The 17,509-nt window shown below is 41.0% G+C and overlaps 1 protein-coding gene across 6 annotated transcripts in view; it reads right to left on the bottom strand.

The window, feature by feature from the left end:
* The window catches only part of ADAMTSL1 (ADAMTS like 1), an 885,884-nt gene that overhangs the window by 40,150 nt on the left and 828,225 nt on the right, over window positions 1-17,509 (bottom strand). Inside the window, exon 25 of one of the 6 annotated variants that reach the window (XM_086685377.1) lies at window positions 13,674-14,206. The exons of the other annotated variants lie outside the window; for them this stretch is intronic. Within the exon in view, the coding sequence (XP_086541503.1) occupies window positions 14,070-14,206 (137 nt within the window). The 3' untranslated portion in view covers window positions 13,674-14,069. Of the gene's footprint in view, window positions 1-13,673; window positions 14,207-17,509 lie in introns of those variants that run through there. 6 annotated transcript variants of the gene reach the window in all.

Below are 17,509 nucleotides of genomic sequence, written 5' to 3'. Positions count from 1 at the left end.
TACATGTGTGTGGAGAAAGTCTTCAATGAAAAGAGATCAAGCCTCAGGACAAAACAGTGGGAGAATTCTAGCATTCAGTGATTGAAGACTAACGAGGCGGTATTAAAGAAGTCTGAGAAGAAATGGTGTGAGAGGACAAAAATTGAGACTATGTGATATCATGGAAATCCAGAGAGGAGAGAGATTACAGAAACTAGTTGTTAGAAAATAAGTGATTAGTAAGAATTTGTGTAATGAATGAATGGCTTCATTTGTTTACAAAAATAACCGAATAAACAAACATTTTCCCCACAATCGCTCCACTCCCTGCTCAGGCAATAGGTAAATTCATCCTCACTCATGTTTGAATGATCAAACTTCCAAGTTAATAGAATCAGAAATAGAAGTGTATGATCAAAATATCCTATTCAATGCTATGCACACCCATGTATTGAATTTAAAAGAAAATTTACCTCTGGGTCTTCAATCTTTAGAAGCAGACCAACATCTGGGTTATTAAGAAGATGAAAAACTAAAGAGGGTGAATGGGAATGTTTCAAATGTAGCAAAACAAGAACAGAGTAGATCTCAGCCAGAAAACTCTTCAGATTGACTGGGGATTCTAGCTTCCAGTAATGGTGAATAACTTGGTTGGACTAACCTTCCTGCAAATAGCAATCATAAAATCTAAACAATAACCACGACAACCCCCATTAAACAACTCTTTGAAAGCAATGAAGAATAACCAAAAGCAGTGACAGAAACAGGAGGGTAATCTATCCTAGAAATTCAGGAATTGCAACAAGTGTGATTTGCCAGCTTGTAGCTTGCTACCTGAGCAAATTCCTCAAACCTCATGTGGCTCAGAGAGGTGGCTTGACATGTCAGAAGACAGAGTCTGGGGGTTGTTAGAACAGCTGAAAAGTTAAGGGGAAAATCCTGGAAGAGTCACAGTGGGGATAAACCTCAAAATCTACATAAATCCTGTCCAAATTCTTAGTATACAAACCCCAGGGGACCCAGCAAAAGAACAGCAGCTAGAAGCTGAAAGAACAGAGTAGAAAATTCACTTGGTGTTCACTGCAAGGAAGACAGATGAACACTCTTCTGGGGAACATAACAGAATCCAGAGTCTCTACAATATACCATTTATAATGCTCAGTATATAATAAAAACTATTATACAAGAAGAAATGTGACCCATACCCAAACAGCAATTTCTCTCAGGATTGCATGAATTGTGAGATGCAAATGTTTCAGTGAGTGGACAATGATTTTAAGCAACTATTATAAATATGTTAAAAGACTTAAAGGAAAATACACTCATAATAAATGAATAAAGTATCTCAGTGGAGAAGTAGAAACTATAAAGATAAATTTCAGAGCTGAAATGTATAAAAAATGAAATAAGAAATTCATCAGATGGGCTCCAACAGAAACTGGGAGATGGAATGAGTCAGTAAACTTAAAGCCTTAAAGAGTATACTAGTTTTCTAAGGCTGCCATAACAAGGCACCACCAACTGGGTGACTTAAAAAATGGAAATTTATTGTCTCACAGTTTTGGAGGCTAGAAGTCTGAGATCAAAGTGTCAACAGTGTTAGTTCCTTCTGATGGCTGTGAGGAATAATCTGTTTTACCCCTCTCTTCTAGCTTCTTGTGGTTTGCTGGCAGTCTTTGGTGTTCCTTGGCTTATAGATGCATCACTCCATGCTTTCACGTTCACATGGAGTTTTCTCTTGAGTGTCTCTGTGTCTAAATTTCCCCTTTTTGTAAGTCATATTAGATTAGAACCCTCTCTAATGACCTCATCTTAACTTCATCATCTTCAAAGAACTTATTTCTAAATAAGGTCACATTTACAGGCTTATAGGTACAGAGGGTTTGGAATTTCAATATCATTTGGGGGTACATAATTCAACCCATAACAGAGGACTATCCCAAGCAGAGCACAGCAGTCTGAATGAATTGATGAGATAAAGAATACAGTTCAAAGAGGCTCAGGCAGCTAGATGTTGTTGAGAATTTTGGAGATGAGAGTGCTACATAGAAAAAGAGCTCCAGAAATCTGCATAAATTCATCCTGACAATCTGCTCAATTAAAGATATAATGCATAACTCTATAAAGCTGAGCAAAGATCAACTAAGGAGTTGTGAGTCTAATAGTTCCCAAAGCTCAAATAGGGCTGGGAGACCTTGAAATTCTGACCAGCCAGATTGGAATATCCTTGTTGATCATCTGGAGTATTCAACAGAAACCCTAGAAGGGGCTACAATAAAGACTACTCTAGAGGTGCCTTAATAATGCTTAAATTAAAAAGAAAGTCAAAATTAAACATTGAATAACTGTTTAACAGAAGAAAATCCAACAATCTCTAGAAGACAATAAAATTCAGATACCTACTTACACAAAATTTATACCATCCAGCACTCAATCAAATGTTAACTGATAAGTCTAGAAGCAGGAAATCTGATCCATAACCAAGACAAATTCAGTCAGTGGAAACAAATCTAGAAATTATAGGGATTATAGAATTACCAGACAAGGATATTAAAGTAGAATGTTAAAAATATGTTAAGTATTTAAAGGAAAACATGCAGATAAGAATAGAAGGTATAAAAAGAATCAAATGAACTTCTAGAAATGAAACATACATCTTATGAAATGAAGAATTCACTGGATACAATTTAAATCCTAGAGAAAAAAATTTGTGAAATTGACGATGCAGGAATGGATAATTGCCAGAGTGAAGCAAAGAGAGAAAGAAAACTGAAAAAAATATCACATGTTCAAAAACATATGTCAGACAAGGATATAGTTAGACATGTGTAGCTGTCAAAAATATAAATGTCAAAAATGTATGGTTAAGATTTGAGCATTTTAATGTATGTATAGTTCACTTAAAGAATAATTAATTGGGGGGGAGAGGTAGAAGTACAAGTGAAACAGAAATGGCAGCATGTTTATTGATGCTGGGTGATGAATGTTGTTTACTTTGCATATATGCAAAATTACCCATAATAAAAAGGAAAAAAAAACATATTTCTGTTGTCTAAATCATCGATCATCATGAGCAACTCAGCGTCCAGAGTTGCTTTTCTTTTTTTAATTTATTTTTGAGAGACAGAGAGAGACAGAGCACGAGCGAGGGAGGGGCAGAGAGGGAGGGAGACACAGAATCTGAAGCAGGCTTCAGGCTCCCAGCTGTCAGCACAGAGCCCGACGCAGGGCTCAAACCCACGAACTGTGAGATCATGACCCGAGCTGAAGTCTGACGCTCAACCGACTGAGTCACCCAGGTGCCCCCCAAAGAGTTGCTTTTCACATATTCTGCTCATTCTATGTTTTTTTCTGTAAGGGTTTAACACATTAAAAAAATTTACTGTTCCAGCCTACTTTCAGATCTTTCCTCAAACGCTTTATAACCTGCCCAACTTACAAATTCCTGCTCATAGGTTCACCTTCGTTCATTTAGCCCTGTTGAAGTCAGAGGTCACTTTCATTTGTACTTCTATCACTCTTGATTCCCACAACTTTGGTTCAGTTGCTCTGTATGGCAGAAAGTGCTAGTGATCTTATCATAACTGTCCTTTCCTTGGAGTAAAAGAACCCCTGAATTTCAGGTATATAGCTGACTGGAATGGAGACATTTCCCATCCCCCTTTGCAATAAGGTATAGGACATACAACTGCCTTCAGTGAGATGAGGGGGAAAGTGATGTATACACTGCTTGGGACATGTCTTTAAAAGAAAAGGGCTTGGGGCGCCTGGGTGGCGCAGTCGGTTAAGCGTCCGACTTCAGCCAGGTCACGATCTCGCGGTCCGGGAGTTCGAGCCCCGCGTCGGGCTCTGGGCTGATGGCTCAGAGCCTAGAGCCTGGAGCCTGTAGCCTGTTTCCGATTCTGTGTCTCCCTCTCTCTCTGCCCCTCCCCTGTTCATGCTCTGTCTCTCTCTGTCCCAAAAATAAATAAACGTTGAAAAAAAATTAAAAAAAAAATAAATAAAAGAAAAGGGCTTGCTCTTGTTACCCCTTCCTCTATCCTCCATGTATGTGGAGTGAATCATCTTGGCCCAGGTGTTAGATGTCCCAGTGATAGGAGTGCCAATTTTTTTTTTTTTTTGGTCTGGGTCCCTAGATGACATGGTAGGTTGTGACCATCTTTGGAATGCCTTCCTCTGGACTGCCAAGTGAGATAGAAATACACTCCTGTCCTGCTGACTGTGATTTTGGCTGTTATAGGTTGTTGAATGCATATCCTAACTATGACAGTCCTAAATATTCTTTCCTTTACAGGGCCAGTGTCCTGCTATATAGGTTATTGTGTTTTCCTTCACATCTGTACAGTGACCAGAGAGAACGTACTTCTAGTAAGTGTGACTACTCACCATGCATTGAAAATGCTATTAGGGAAGTCTGCTTTCAAAGGTAAAGGGAAAGTCAAGACCAAAATAAACTAATTATTAACTAAAGCCAATGAACAAAATTTCTGGCCATCTGCCTTTTCCATCACTAATCTGTCTTTCAATGCTTTTCTCATTCTCTTTAAAGACTTACTTTGTATCCAGAAGTGGTATCCTCCCCAGAACACGTGTGATGCAGGCCTCTGTGCTTTTATGTACATATTTATGTGCATGTCTCTATGCGTACACAGTGGTCTCTGAGGTTTGCCCACCGCAATAGTCAAAATAAGAAATCTAACATGAATTCCCACAGTGTATGTTCCCAGTGAATAATTATCCATGTTTCACTGCTAATGAGAAAACCTGGCTTGTAACAGGGGTTCCTTTCTGTCACGGACATTTCTCATTTGCTAAAGTAAAAGAGGTATCAATCATTTTTTGAAGGTGAGCAATCTCTCTGTGTGCCATTTCACAAGGACACCAAAATCAGGGGCTAACGTGTTCCACACCTTCAGAGAGACCACGTAATGAACCCCTGCCCCCTCTGATTCAGTGAGGATGTTGACAATGTTTCATGCAGGGGCTAGCATCTCCTTTTCTGTTTCCCTCCCGGACACATGAACGTTGACCATTTCTGTCCTCCCGACTGCAACGCCTACGCCAGGAAACAGTCAATCAGCAGGGAATGACAGTGCTCTCTTTCCTCAGACCTCCGTTATTACAGGTCTTGAGTTGGTTAGGTGTCTGAGGAGGAAGCAGTGCTTGGGAAGCCTGCCTAGCTAATGAGAGTTCTGGCAGCAGAAAGCCTCTCTCTATCAATCCTTTTCAACCAGTGAAAGAAAATATTGCCTTTAGGCCTCCATTCCTAGGTCTACTGTGGCTCTAAATTGAGCCAAAGCCAGGTGTGATTCATACTTGTGTGAGGGTTTTTCCTCCTAGTTTCACCTACTATTTTTTTTTTTAAATACATTGACTGGAGAGTGATAAAAGTTTAGAATGAGGGAGAGGTGCACAGTAAGAAAATCAAATTAAATATGAAATTGCATCCTCTGGGAGTCTGTTTAGCTGTAACCTGCCACTAGTTGACATCCCTGATTAAGTCAAATTGACCTCACTGACTTTCTTCATCTTTGTCTATTTCACATTGGTTTCTGCAACTAAAGTAGCCCCACTCAGGGAAACAGGTTGATTCAACAGACGAGGAAAACATGGGGGAAGAAAACTGGGAGGCCTGGTGGCCCTGGCTTCCACTTCCTTGCACCCTTTGGAAGATGCTGGTTTACCTTAAAGATGGGAAGATAGGACTGCCTTTGAGGCACCTGTCTAGAGCGAAGCTCTGAACTCATGATGGTCATTACTTAGTGGATATTGTCATTGAATTGAAGGGCTGAAAACCAGTAGGATTTCTGGTCGGCTGAGAGAGAGGCAAGCAGCTCGATTTATGGGCTTCCTTGTAGGATGGATGAAGCCAACTCGGGCATTTGTCAGCTGCTCATCACCTGAGGGAGACACATATCCAGAGTTGAATTCCATGAGCTCTTAGCCTTCATGAGAAGAAGGCAAGAGTTCAGGGTGCAAATTCTTCCATCTCTCCTCCCTCGGCAGCCAAATAGTTCAGAAAAAGGCACCTGAGCTTGATAAACCAATTGTATAGAGCAAAAACTGTAAATAGACTGAAAGAGGCCCAGAAGGAACAATGGTTTGAAAATGGAAGACACAGTCTAAAAGAGGAGGAGAAAAAACTAGTGCTCTGGAGGGTTTCATTTATTTAACCACTATCTAAAGGCAAAGAAAGCTGTGGCAGATTAGGACGTGCTGTGTAAAAATATTAAAGACGTGGCATTATTACTTCATGAGCTGGCTCTGGGCCTGTCAGCATTTCCATTATAATCCTGTATTTTTCACGGAGTTAAAACTTACTATAAAAATGATGTGTGCTGGGATGAAACTTGGCACTTGGTGGAGTCAGTCTGGGAGTCCTTTCCTTAATTTAATTTTACAAAACTGGAAAATGCTCAGCCATTTAAATTTATGGAGGGATCTCCATGCTGCGCGTGGTATACGGTGCGCACTGGCCTCACTCTAAGGCCATGGGGTGACGGACGAGAGCAGAGAGGCTGCCTCTCCACATTTTCTGGCTGCTCCTTTCAGGTTTGGTGTTCCCTAGAGTTTGAGAGATGGTCTCTAAAGCAGCATAGAATGGGTGGGAACTGGCACCAGGCAGTAGGCTGAAAGACATGATTAATTCATATCGGAAAAAACTCAGTTCCTTACTCCCCATTTGTCAGCTGGACCCCAGAAGGCTGTGGGGGAAGACACACAACTTTAATTTTCACTCCGATTTTTGGGACCTCCCAATAAGCTGGTCGAATAAGCAGGCCAAGACTATTCCCATGTACATTTGCCCAAAGAAAACTAACTTTAAAACATTCCTGGAAGAAAAGGAACTATACAAGCCCATTTTCCATTCCCCAAATGTCTTTTTACCCCTAGGGCAGGCTTTGGGTTTCCACTGGCAGGGGGTATGCTAATGTCTCCATGCTCTTGGGCATCTGGTACAAGAACTTGATATATTTCTCAGCATGAAAAGTAGCTCCGTCCAGATTTATGACTTGATTAAAGCCTTGCCTTCTCCAAAATGGGTTGGTTATTGCTTGGCTACTGCCCTCAGCCAGTACCTTAGGATCTGATTATTCTCTTACAGGTAAGGAAGGGGATTGCCATTTATGATGTCCATACGTACAGAGTCTCAGCTATGAAAATATAATTGCATTGTCTAAGTTAGAGTTTGGCACTGCTGAACAACATGCTTATCCAGGGTTGACTGGGCTACCTGGGGGTGGGGGTTTGGAAACTGGTCCAATTTCTTTAAATTCACATTAGTGTTGACGGGGATTGAAACTATCTAAAGTGGATAATACACAGAGTTCCCATGTGTCCTTCTCTGCCAGCAGGCTCTTGGCATGAAACGCACCTTTAAAAACACATCAGCATTTTTTTTAAAGTTTCAAATTTCTGGGTTTATGAGTCCCTGGTTGACTCTACCCTCAGGCTGCTGGCAGGTGCTACCAGGCCTGCAGGAGGAAAGACTGGGGTGACCCCAGAGGAGGCCTGGCTGGAGGCTGTCTGGAGCAGAGGAAGGGAGTTTCAGTCCACTGATGAGATGGCCTTTTAATGAAGCCCAGAATGTGGATCTTGCTTGGGTCATACCATACTTTTGAGGAGGGTCCCAAGTCTGAACCCCCCTCTCTGTGTTTAAAGGTTACAGCCACCAAGTCTAGATTGTGTAAGGAATGAGACTGCTATTTCACATCTGGCCCAAATGGGGACAATATTTCAGGGCTTTCAAGAAGTCCTCTGTAATAATCTAGGTGCTACTGCTGTGAGAAATGATGGTTTCAGACTCTATGAATATTCTTTTCCCTTGCAGAATATAGCCGTCCTCACCCCCTCATGCCAGCCAACGGAGAGGCCAGCTAGAAAACATCCAGATTAGGCTGGGGAAAAAAACAAAAGCCAGCAGCAGCTCAGAGCCAACATGCCTTCATGAACTCAGTCTAGGTTTGGCTCGCTTATGGGCCAGAGTCTTTGCAAAATAAATAAAAACCCACACACGCAAGAAAAGAGCCTTCGCTCACAGCCCCATACACACCCCATTTCAGTTCTCCTCTGCTGAACCAAAGCCACAGAACAGCAGTGGATGTGAAGAATGGCTAATATTCATAGCAGGTATCCTCAGAGGCCTGACTGGGGCACACCACAGAGTTCAGCGGCAAGTCACAGGAAGGAGTAACTGCTGACGAGGGATTCCAGGGTGAGCGGTAGGGGTGGGGCTGCTGGGGGAGCATTTCCAGGGTGAGTGGTAGGGGTGGGGCTGCTGGGAGAGCATGAAGACCTTGCCTGAATTTATTATTCCCACATAAGCCTCCTGGGTCTTGAGACTCCAGAAACTCCTCAACAAAGTAAAGAAAATAATAAACAATGTGACTGAGGTGAATAAGGGGAGGGTTAAGCAGGCGGGCTGAAGCAGGGATGCGAGCCATGTGGAGGGAGAAAGGAGAGAGATGGGAGGGATTTGGTGGTGAGTGTTTGCAAGAATGCTGCTGGCTAACTCTGCTGGTGTCATAATATGTTCTGGCAGGTGATGTCTGGCCTTTGGCAGCCAAGCAGGAAGAGTGTGTAGTTTGTGAAGGGCCCAGAAATAGAGGTGTCCTATGAAGAGGAGGTCAGAAACCTACAACCCTGACTGAAAAAGCCATCACGGCAATGGGACACGGATCTAAAGAGCAGAGAGTGGCTGTCCAAATGCCTGCTCTTTGTCTCGCAACATACATTTCTGATACTGTTTTGGATTCTAATCCTCGTTGCGTTTGGTTCTCAGATCTGCCTTGGTCCTCTACAGTGCAGAGACTCCCTTGGAACATTTAGTGTGCTCCCTGGTGATTTAAGGTTGAAGTGGTAAGTTCAGACCCTCGGGGCAAATCTGACCTTGGAAAGAATCACCTGGACTTAGAGACCCTAAAACCAATGCAGTCTCCTTAGGGAACTTGGGATTCTAGGCAAAGTAGCCCTGAGTGAGGCAGAGGGCATGATGCTTTGCTGGGAACAGAGAACTTATTGATTAAATTCATTCTTTATGGGCTTTCCTATTCTCCAAGCACTCACATCAGGTGAAAGTAGAGGGTCTAGAATGGGAGAGGAAACAGGGCTATTTGCCTAATCTCTATACAACTGATGGAAGTGAGAACTAATGTTTCCACTGAGCTCTCAAAGGCATTCCAAGGACAGTAGAGATATGAAAGGCTAAAGATCCAGGCTTGGGGAGAGCAAAAACACGTACCATGGGGATAGGTAATGCCTGTTATTCAGTAACCTCACCCGGTACCTACACTCCACGTTAAAAGGTGCAATTAGCATTCCACTACTGTTTGGCTCCTAGAGCTTTCTAAAGACTAAAGCTGGGAAATACCAGGAAATAGGGAAAGAAATAACTCTTCCTATAGTAAGGAGACTTTTTTTTCTCCTAAAATGCATTTTTGGATTATGATTTTGCAGGGTTGGACTGAAAGAGAAGTGTTTACAATAAGGTGCTCACACATTGCTATCTCTTTGTCAAAATAATTTCTTAAAAACTAAGCAGTAGAAAGATTTTTTTGTCATTGTTGATAAGAAAGTCTAGAGCAAGAGTGGGCAATTTTTTTTTTAAAGGCTGCACAATATATATTTTGGACTTTGTGGTCCATATGGTCTCTGTCACAACTACTCAACTCTGCCACTATAACTTGAAAGCAGCCACAGACAATAAATAAATGAAAAGGGAATTAAATGGGCATAGCTCTGCCCAACTAAAACCTTAATTACAAATAGGTGGTAGCCTAGACTTGGCCGAAGGGCCAACTCTGGTCTAGCGTATGAGATCATTAGAGTTTCTGTATGCTAAGAACCACACAGTGTAGTAAAACCACTAAATGCCTGTGCAGGATGTATTTTTACCTCTACAGACAACTGCCATTTTCACAAGAGAAGAAAGATGAATTCAATACCTTCTTTGCTATGTAACAGGCTCAATTAATTGTTTTAAAGAAAATCCAGTGCATGTTCATTATAGGTTAGAAATTCAGATAAATATAAGAATAAAATAATCCTGGGGCGCCTGGATGGCTCGGTTGGTTAAACACCTGACCCTTGATTTCAGCTTAGGTCATGATCTCACAGTTTATGAGACTCAACCCCGGGTCAGGCTCCATACTAACAGCAAGGAACCTGCTTGGGATTTTCTCTCTCCCTCTCTCTGCCCATCCCACGCTTGTGCTCTCTCTCTAAAATAAATAAATAAATATTAAAAAAAAAATAAAACAATCCTAATCGTATGAATGTTGTTTCTTCGAATCATACATGTGCGCATATATCACTGAATACGTTGATAAATCTCAGTCTCATCAATGAATATAGGTCTACATCTTTTAAATTGCTGCTTAAGATTCTATGTGTGAATGCATCAGAACTTTTGTTTAATCAATTCTCTATACATAATTACATTGTTTCCAATTTTCCATTAATATAAACTAAGGTATAATAACTTTCTTAGTATATATAATCTTTGCATCCAGATATCTCTTAGGTTACATTACTGAGGTAGCATTGCTGGATCAATAAGCATCATTTAAAAATATATTACCTCCAGAAATGTTATACTAATTTATGCCTTGGGCAACAATGGATGACAGTAAATGCCAAATGATTACTGGATATTGTGGTTGGTAGGCAGAATAATGATCTTCCAAGGATAATCACATCCTAATCCCTGAAACCTATGAATATGTTACCTTGCATGGCAAAAGAGGCTTTGCAGATGTGATTAAGAAAGGATCTTGAAAGGATCATGAAAGGGAAGATTATCCTGGATCATTCAGGTGGGCACAATGTAATCATAAGAGTCCTTATAATGGGAAAGGAAGTGGGCCAAAGTCAGAGAGAGATGTGAAGAAGTTGCTAGATGTTGGCCTTGCAGATGGAAGAGGGCCAAAGGATGTAAGTAACTTCTAGGTGCTGGAATAGGTAAAGAAATGGATTTTCCTATAGAGACTCCAGAAGGAACACAGCCTGGCTGATCTTGATTTTAGCCAAATAAGACTCATTTCAGACTTCTGGCCTCTACAACCATAAAAGAATAAATTTATGTTGTTTTAAGCCACTAAATTTGGGGAAATTTGTTATAGCAGCAATAGGAAACTAATACAGATTTTGTAAATGTTTTTCATCTTTGCCAATCTCCTCATATTTAATTAATATTGTCTAATTATTATTTGCATTTATTTACTAGTAAGATTGAATCTGTTTTTGAGCTTTTAATGTATAGCAAGTCGTTAGTGTTGCTGGGTCATGGATATCTTTGAGAATCTGAAGAAAGTTTTATTAGAGAAAAGTAGGTTTGCACATATGCTAGGGAGCTTACAGCCTCTTAAAGCTCATGGTCCCCAGGATAAGAGCTTCTAAAAAAAAATAAAATAAATAAAAAAATTAGACTTAGAGAGCAGGGCTGGAAAAGGTACCAATGATAGCATTCTCTTATTCAAATCCAGAAACATAAAACATGCTAGTACTCCCTGGCTACATAAGACTTGATGTTATAAAAAGTGCCTGGCTTAGAGGGTGGTCACCAGTGATCCGGCCAAGCAGATCCTTCCTGCAACACAGAATACAAAGATGAGGTACTGTCCAGAGCCCCCTTTTGTTCTCTACCTGTTTTACCCTCTAGCTTTCAAGCCTGGAAGCAATTTGGTTTCTGTTCAGAAATTCTTACACCAGCCATTTCTTTCCGTTTTCCCCTCTTAAACAATTAAGTCTAAAAGCCACCAGGTGAAGCCAAAGAAGGCAGCAGCATTCATAGGGAGGAGGTGGGAAGTCATGGTAGACCAGAGTGGGGCACTAGGCCTGAGCAGAGTGAAGAGGGCATCTACCTGAGGATTGTGGTGATGGCTTGGTGAGGGGTGTCAGACCCTGAGTGGGATAAAGACCACAACTGTGGGGGGTAGAGACAGTGGTGATAGATTATATTGAGAGGGTTTGATTAAATAAGTATATACATTAAGGGTAGTGGGAGACAGATAATTGCAAATATTGAAAGGGTAAAAAACAGAATAAATACTGTGGTGTTGGACAATAGTTGGAGATGTAAGGAAGGACTCATGAATCCCAATATACAGACACAGAAATAAAACAAATGTGTTTGCACGTGTGTATATGTGTATATGTATAGATAGACAGACAGGCAGACAGTTTTCATTTCTCTGCACTGAGAAGGATTGAGAGCAGTGATACTCCAAAAGCAATGAACAGACCTGGGTCCGAGATCTGGGTTTCTAAATATCAATTCTCCAAGGCTAGAGCAGGTAAATTTCAGGATGAGACAGAGAGTAAGAAATTATCAAAGATTCATATGGACATATCAAAGGGTACAGGAGTCCCCTTAAAGAGGCTCTAAATGACTGAATCTGAGAAATTTCTTGCATAAAAGTAAAACAGGCTAGCAATAGATTATAGCCCATTCAATAAGACAGGAATCTGTGAGTCCATGCAGATATAAATAAGTAAATGAATCAATTGAGCGTTAAATGAGGAACAGAATATTTAACATAGTCTCAAAGCATCTCTTCCCAAAATACATATTACAAGGGCAAAAAGGGAAACTTTAGAATGAAAAAGCCTGGCAGATACCACCTTAAACAAGTGATTGGAATTAACATGAACCGTAGTGGTACAATGGCAATCATGATCATGTGATCGGGTGTAACGGGAAGAGTTCAGCATCACTTTTGTGATGTTTCTGCCAGAGATGCATAACTTGAATCTAATCATGAGGAAACCTGAGACAAATCCAAATTGAGGAACATATTTTAAAATAACAGTCCCTTGGGGCGCCTGGGTGGCGCAGTCGGTTAAGCGTCCGACTTCAGCCAGGTCACGATCTCGCGGTCCGTGAGTTCGAGCCCCGCATCGGGCTCTGGGCTGATGGCTCAGAGCCTGGAGCCTGTTTCCAATTCTGTGTCTCCCTCTCTCTCTGCCCCTCCCCCGTTCATGCTCTGTCTCTCTCTGTCCCAAAAATAAATAAACGTTGAAAAAAAAAAAATAAATAAAATAACAGTCCCATAATCTTCAAAATGGTTAAGGTCATGAAAGTCAAGGGAGCCTGAGGAGCTGTTCCAGATTGAAGAAGACTTAAGAGACATGAAAACTAAATGCAGCATGGGATTCGGGACAGATTCTTTTGCTGTTAAGGACATTATTGGGACAACTGCCACAACGTGAAGGAAATGTACACTGGGTGATGGGGTATTGTGCTGTCAACTCATTCGGACCAGGTAGAAAAAATTCTTTATGTTATACTTCCAACTTTTTTGTGAAATGGAGATTATGTCAAAATAACAGTATGGTAATGAAAAAAGCAATTCTTATACCAAATCAAGAAATAGAACAACTGGTGTGGGAGAAAAACCTTCTCTATCTGCCAAGGCCTTAGGATTTAGAGGACTGGGGGATTGATAAACACCAGCACCCAAAGCAGTAAAATTGCTGACGGTTGAGAACATGGGGTTGATGGAGCTTCATTTCTCATACGTTTCATCAGATTTTAAGTACTTTTAAAGATTTGAGGAAAAATAGCAGCATTTGAGTAAAACAAAGTTATTATGTTACAGGTTTTGTCTGTAGTGTTTAATGGATAAATAGACATTTTCAGAGGACAATCTGGGTGGAGAAAGGAGGGAAAATCCTTCAAAAGTCATGGAATGGGATGTGTTTTTTGCTTTATTGAATATAAAAAGCTTATAGTTAAAAGTTTGTAAAGACTTCTAAACAAAAGTTTTGTTTTATTTTTACCTCCAATTTCACTTTGTATCATATTTTCTCTCTAACTCCACCATTTTATGAATGATTTCAGTGTGCTTAGAAGAAGAATCTTCCCCCAAATCTCGAGGCCCTCCCTATGTTCCTGACTTACATTCAGAGCTAACTGTGACGAGTCACTCCCTGAAGCATGGCTTTGAGCAAGGATCTGAGATACCGCAAAAGTTCATTAAAGTTGAGAATAGCAGGATTACAAGGAAAATAATTAAGAGGGGGTGCAGTCTTTATTGTTCATATAGGAACACTGTGGTCATTTTCTTCTGGGCCTAATTCTTCTCCTGGGCTCAGGAAGCTGGCAGGACAACAGACAAGCTTGTGCCGGCTTCTCTCTGTTGATACCATTTCAAAGAGTCACACATTAGACACGACGGTCCCTGCCATGCTCCAGAAAGGGCCTTGAATGAATTTTTGGTCTTATCTCCTGGCAACAAAAGACACAGGGAGCTCATTATTTCTGAGCTGGCACTGCCCGCAGAGAAATGGAGAATTCCATAATCATAATGGATTTTCACATAAAAACGTTCTTGACAGAATGATGTTTTTGGAACGAAACCTGTCTTTCTACGTACCTTTCAGAGATAAAGTAGTAAAGGTGAATGATGAAAGAGAGTTTAGACTTTTAAACAGATACAGACATCTTACTAGGTTATGTTTCTAGAATAAGAGTACAATTATTATTGTCATCATTTCTTCCCTTTGGACTGAATCTACTTTCTAAGATTTGCTCTGACAGGCTGTAGTGGATAGGGAACAGCAAGTGGTCAACAAAATTCTTTTCAGCTGAGTAGGTTTTCAGAGATGGTGCAAATCCTCTTCTATATTTAGGAATGCTACGTGTGCTCCTAGCATGGGGATATCCTGGCAAAATTTCTCTCTCAGACGACCCATGAGAACACTGAAACAAAACCAGAACCCAACTATACCAGTGTGTAACCTCATTAGGATTTTAAGGGAGCTGAAATGTGATTCTGACTCACTGCCTTGCTCTCCTTTCTACCAGCAAATGGAGGATGTTTTCCTGTGTATCCATAGTTGTTTGTCCAAGTTGTTTATCCAAGTTGTTTGTCCTGTGTCTCCATAGAATGGGAGACCTAGAGCATAAGCTGAGTGATGATCAAGATGTGGAATTCTTTTTTTTTATTTGAGAGAGGGAGAGAGAAACAGAGGAAGAGTGTGAGTGGGGGAGGGGCAGAGAGAGAGGGAAAGAGAGAATCCCAAGCAGGCTCCATGCTGTCAGTGTGAAGCTTGACGTGGGGCTTGATCCCAAAAACTGTGAGATCATGACCTGAGCCAAAATCAAGAGTCAGGCACTCAAATGACTGAGCCACCCAGGGCCCCAAGATGTGGAATTCTTGGCATAGAGTGGAGGTGTATGAAATATTTGTGGAATTGTGCTAGGTTTCCAGCCCAGATTTTATTCATTTATTCTTGAATAGTTAATAGATATACTTCGAAATACTTCATATGATTCAAAATTTAAAGGGTAGCTAAATGGAATGCTGAAATTCTCCCTCTCATTTCCCCCTCATCTTTCCCCAGCTACATGGTTCCTCTCCTCACAGGGCACCAGTGTTCCCAGTTTCTTATGTATCTAGAAAGTACTTTTTTGACATAAAAGAGGACATTAAAACTGATGCTCTCAAGAAAACTACCTTCCTCTTTTTTGTTTTCCTTTCAAGAGCAAAGAACAATTAAATGGGCTGCTTTTTTTTGTTTAAAGCTCTAAGAGCCTTAAAGTCAAAGGAAGCCCTCAAATTTTAGTGTTAAGGCCAATATCCATGGGTAACAAGAAGTTAAGGAGTATGTGTGTGTGTTGGGAATGACTTCTTATTCAGGAGAGAAAAAGGTACTACAAAGCAGAAGCCGGGTGATAATTCTGCTTCACAAAAGAAACTGAAGCTAATTCTGGTAAGAGGTTAAACAAACTTGATTTCCCTAATATTTTCCAAACTCTGCTTTTCCAAACTTTTCCTGAACACAGCAGGCATAACACACAAAAAGATAAAAGATTGCAACCTCCTACAAGTGGCAACAGGTGACTGATACGAGACAAGATCCTGGCTGAGTTTTGATTCCATTCCATTCCATTCTGTCTCAAGAAACAACAAGTGAGTCCAGGCATCTGTATTCCATGGGCCAAGCCCATAGATGTAGAATAGGACTGTGTCTTCTGCTTTATACTACTCCCTGTCTCTCATGAGGGATGCCTAACTCACACCGGTGTCCCTTTCTTGGCCTGTCTAATCCCGTAAGTCCTGGTGCTGCTCAGGTCCCACTTTTCCATGAAGTCAGCTCGGGTGCTTTGAGTCCTCTATATTTTATCAGCAACAGTCTCCCAAGGGTTAAAAAAACAACAATGCAATCTACGTTCCAGTACGTAGCAAAGAGAAACAGGTAAGGAAACTGCTCTCGGCTGGAAGCTAGGGTCTTCTCAAATAGTCCAGAATCCTTGAGGTTCTGCCTTCTCATTGGGGTTCTAGAAATCCCACCTTTACCTCCATCCTTACCTCTAGCCTCAGGATGAGGGCTCATAGAGTACTTTAGAGTTTACAAAAATTTTTTACATATTTAATTTCATTTGACTCTCAAATTGGTCCTCAGAGATGGGTTATCAACCCATTTTACTCATGAGAAAGGAAGGCCCATAAAGGTTATGTGACTTAACCATTGTTCAAGTCCTATTCCAAAGTTCACACCCTTTTCATCCTTTTGCTTCAGTAGTGGGCAAAAGCCCTTCCCTTTTTCTTGCTTAATTTATCTGAGATAGGCTGAAATTGTCTGAGGGAACCTGACCAAAAAGTATGTTAAATTAGTAAATATATAAATTAGCTAGTAAATAAAGGGAAAATGAACAGCATAAAATGGGTAAGTTAGTGGAAAGGTAGGTCATCTCTGCCTTCAGGACTTGGCCCCTAAGGGCATTCTCCCCCACTCCCCCACCTTTTCCAGCTTTATTGAGATATAATTGACATATAACATTGTTTAAGTTGTACAACACGTGTTGATTTGACACCCTTGTTTATTGCAAAATGATTACCACCATAGCTAACCCCTCCATCACCTAATTACCATTTCTGTTTTGTGGAAGACCGGTTAAGATTTCCTCTCTTAGCAACTTTCAGGTATATAATACAGTATCCCCAGGGCATTCTTAAGTTTCTTGGTTCTCCCACTTCAAGAAGAGGAGGGCTGGGGCAAGAGCATGTACTGCCAAGATACTAATGACTAGCATTAGCTGAGCATTTACTGTGTGCCAAAGCACCATTGTAAGCACTTTATACGTATTACCTCATTTACTCCTTTCAAAAGCCCTGGAGGTATATGCAGTTATTACCTCCATTTTACAGTCAAAGGCAGAGAGAACTTCCAGAACTTGCTCAGGGTCATACAGCTGTTACCATGCAGCCGAGCCAGGCATTCTGACCAAGTCTGCACTCCTAACCACAGTGATGTGCAAACTCCAATGTGCACGTGAAGGGCCCCAACACAGAGCATGGGACTGAGGTGGATAGATGGGAATAGAACTTTCAAAAGAGAACTGAAACCTTGGTCTTTTATTCCAAATTCACAGAGCAACCATTCAGTGCTTTTTATTCTTTCTCCTTGTCAACTTCTACTGCTTTCTTATCATTCCTTCTGTGTTGATATGTTCTAACTAGATAAGAAGTTTCTGGATGTCAGGGGGCCTACATTGTGCTTATCTGTTCCAACCCAGCATCTGGCA

This window comes from Puma concolor, chromosome D4 (genome assembly GCF_028749965.1).
Source record: "Puma concolor isolate L17-30 chromosome D4, mPumCon1.1.hap2, whole genome shotgun sequence".
Classification (NCBI taxonomy): domain Eukaryota; kingdom Metazoa; phylum Chordata; class Mammalia; order Carnivora; family Felidae; genus Puma; species Puma concolor.
Note: the sequence above shows the minus strand (reverse complement) of the source record. Positions and strands in the feature narration are given on the sequence as shown.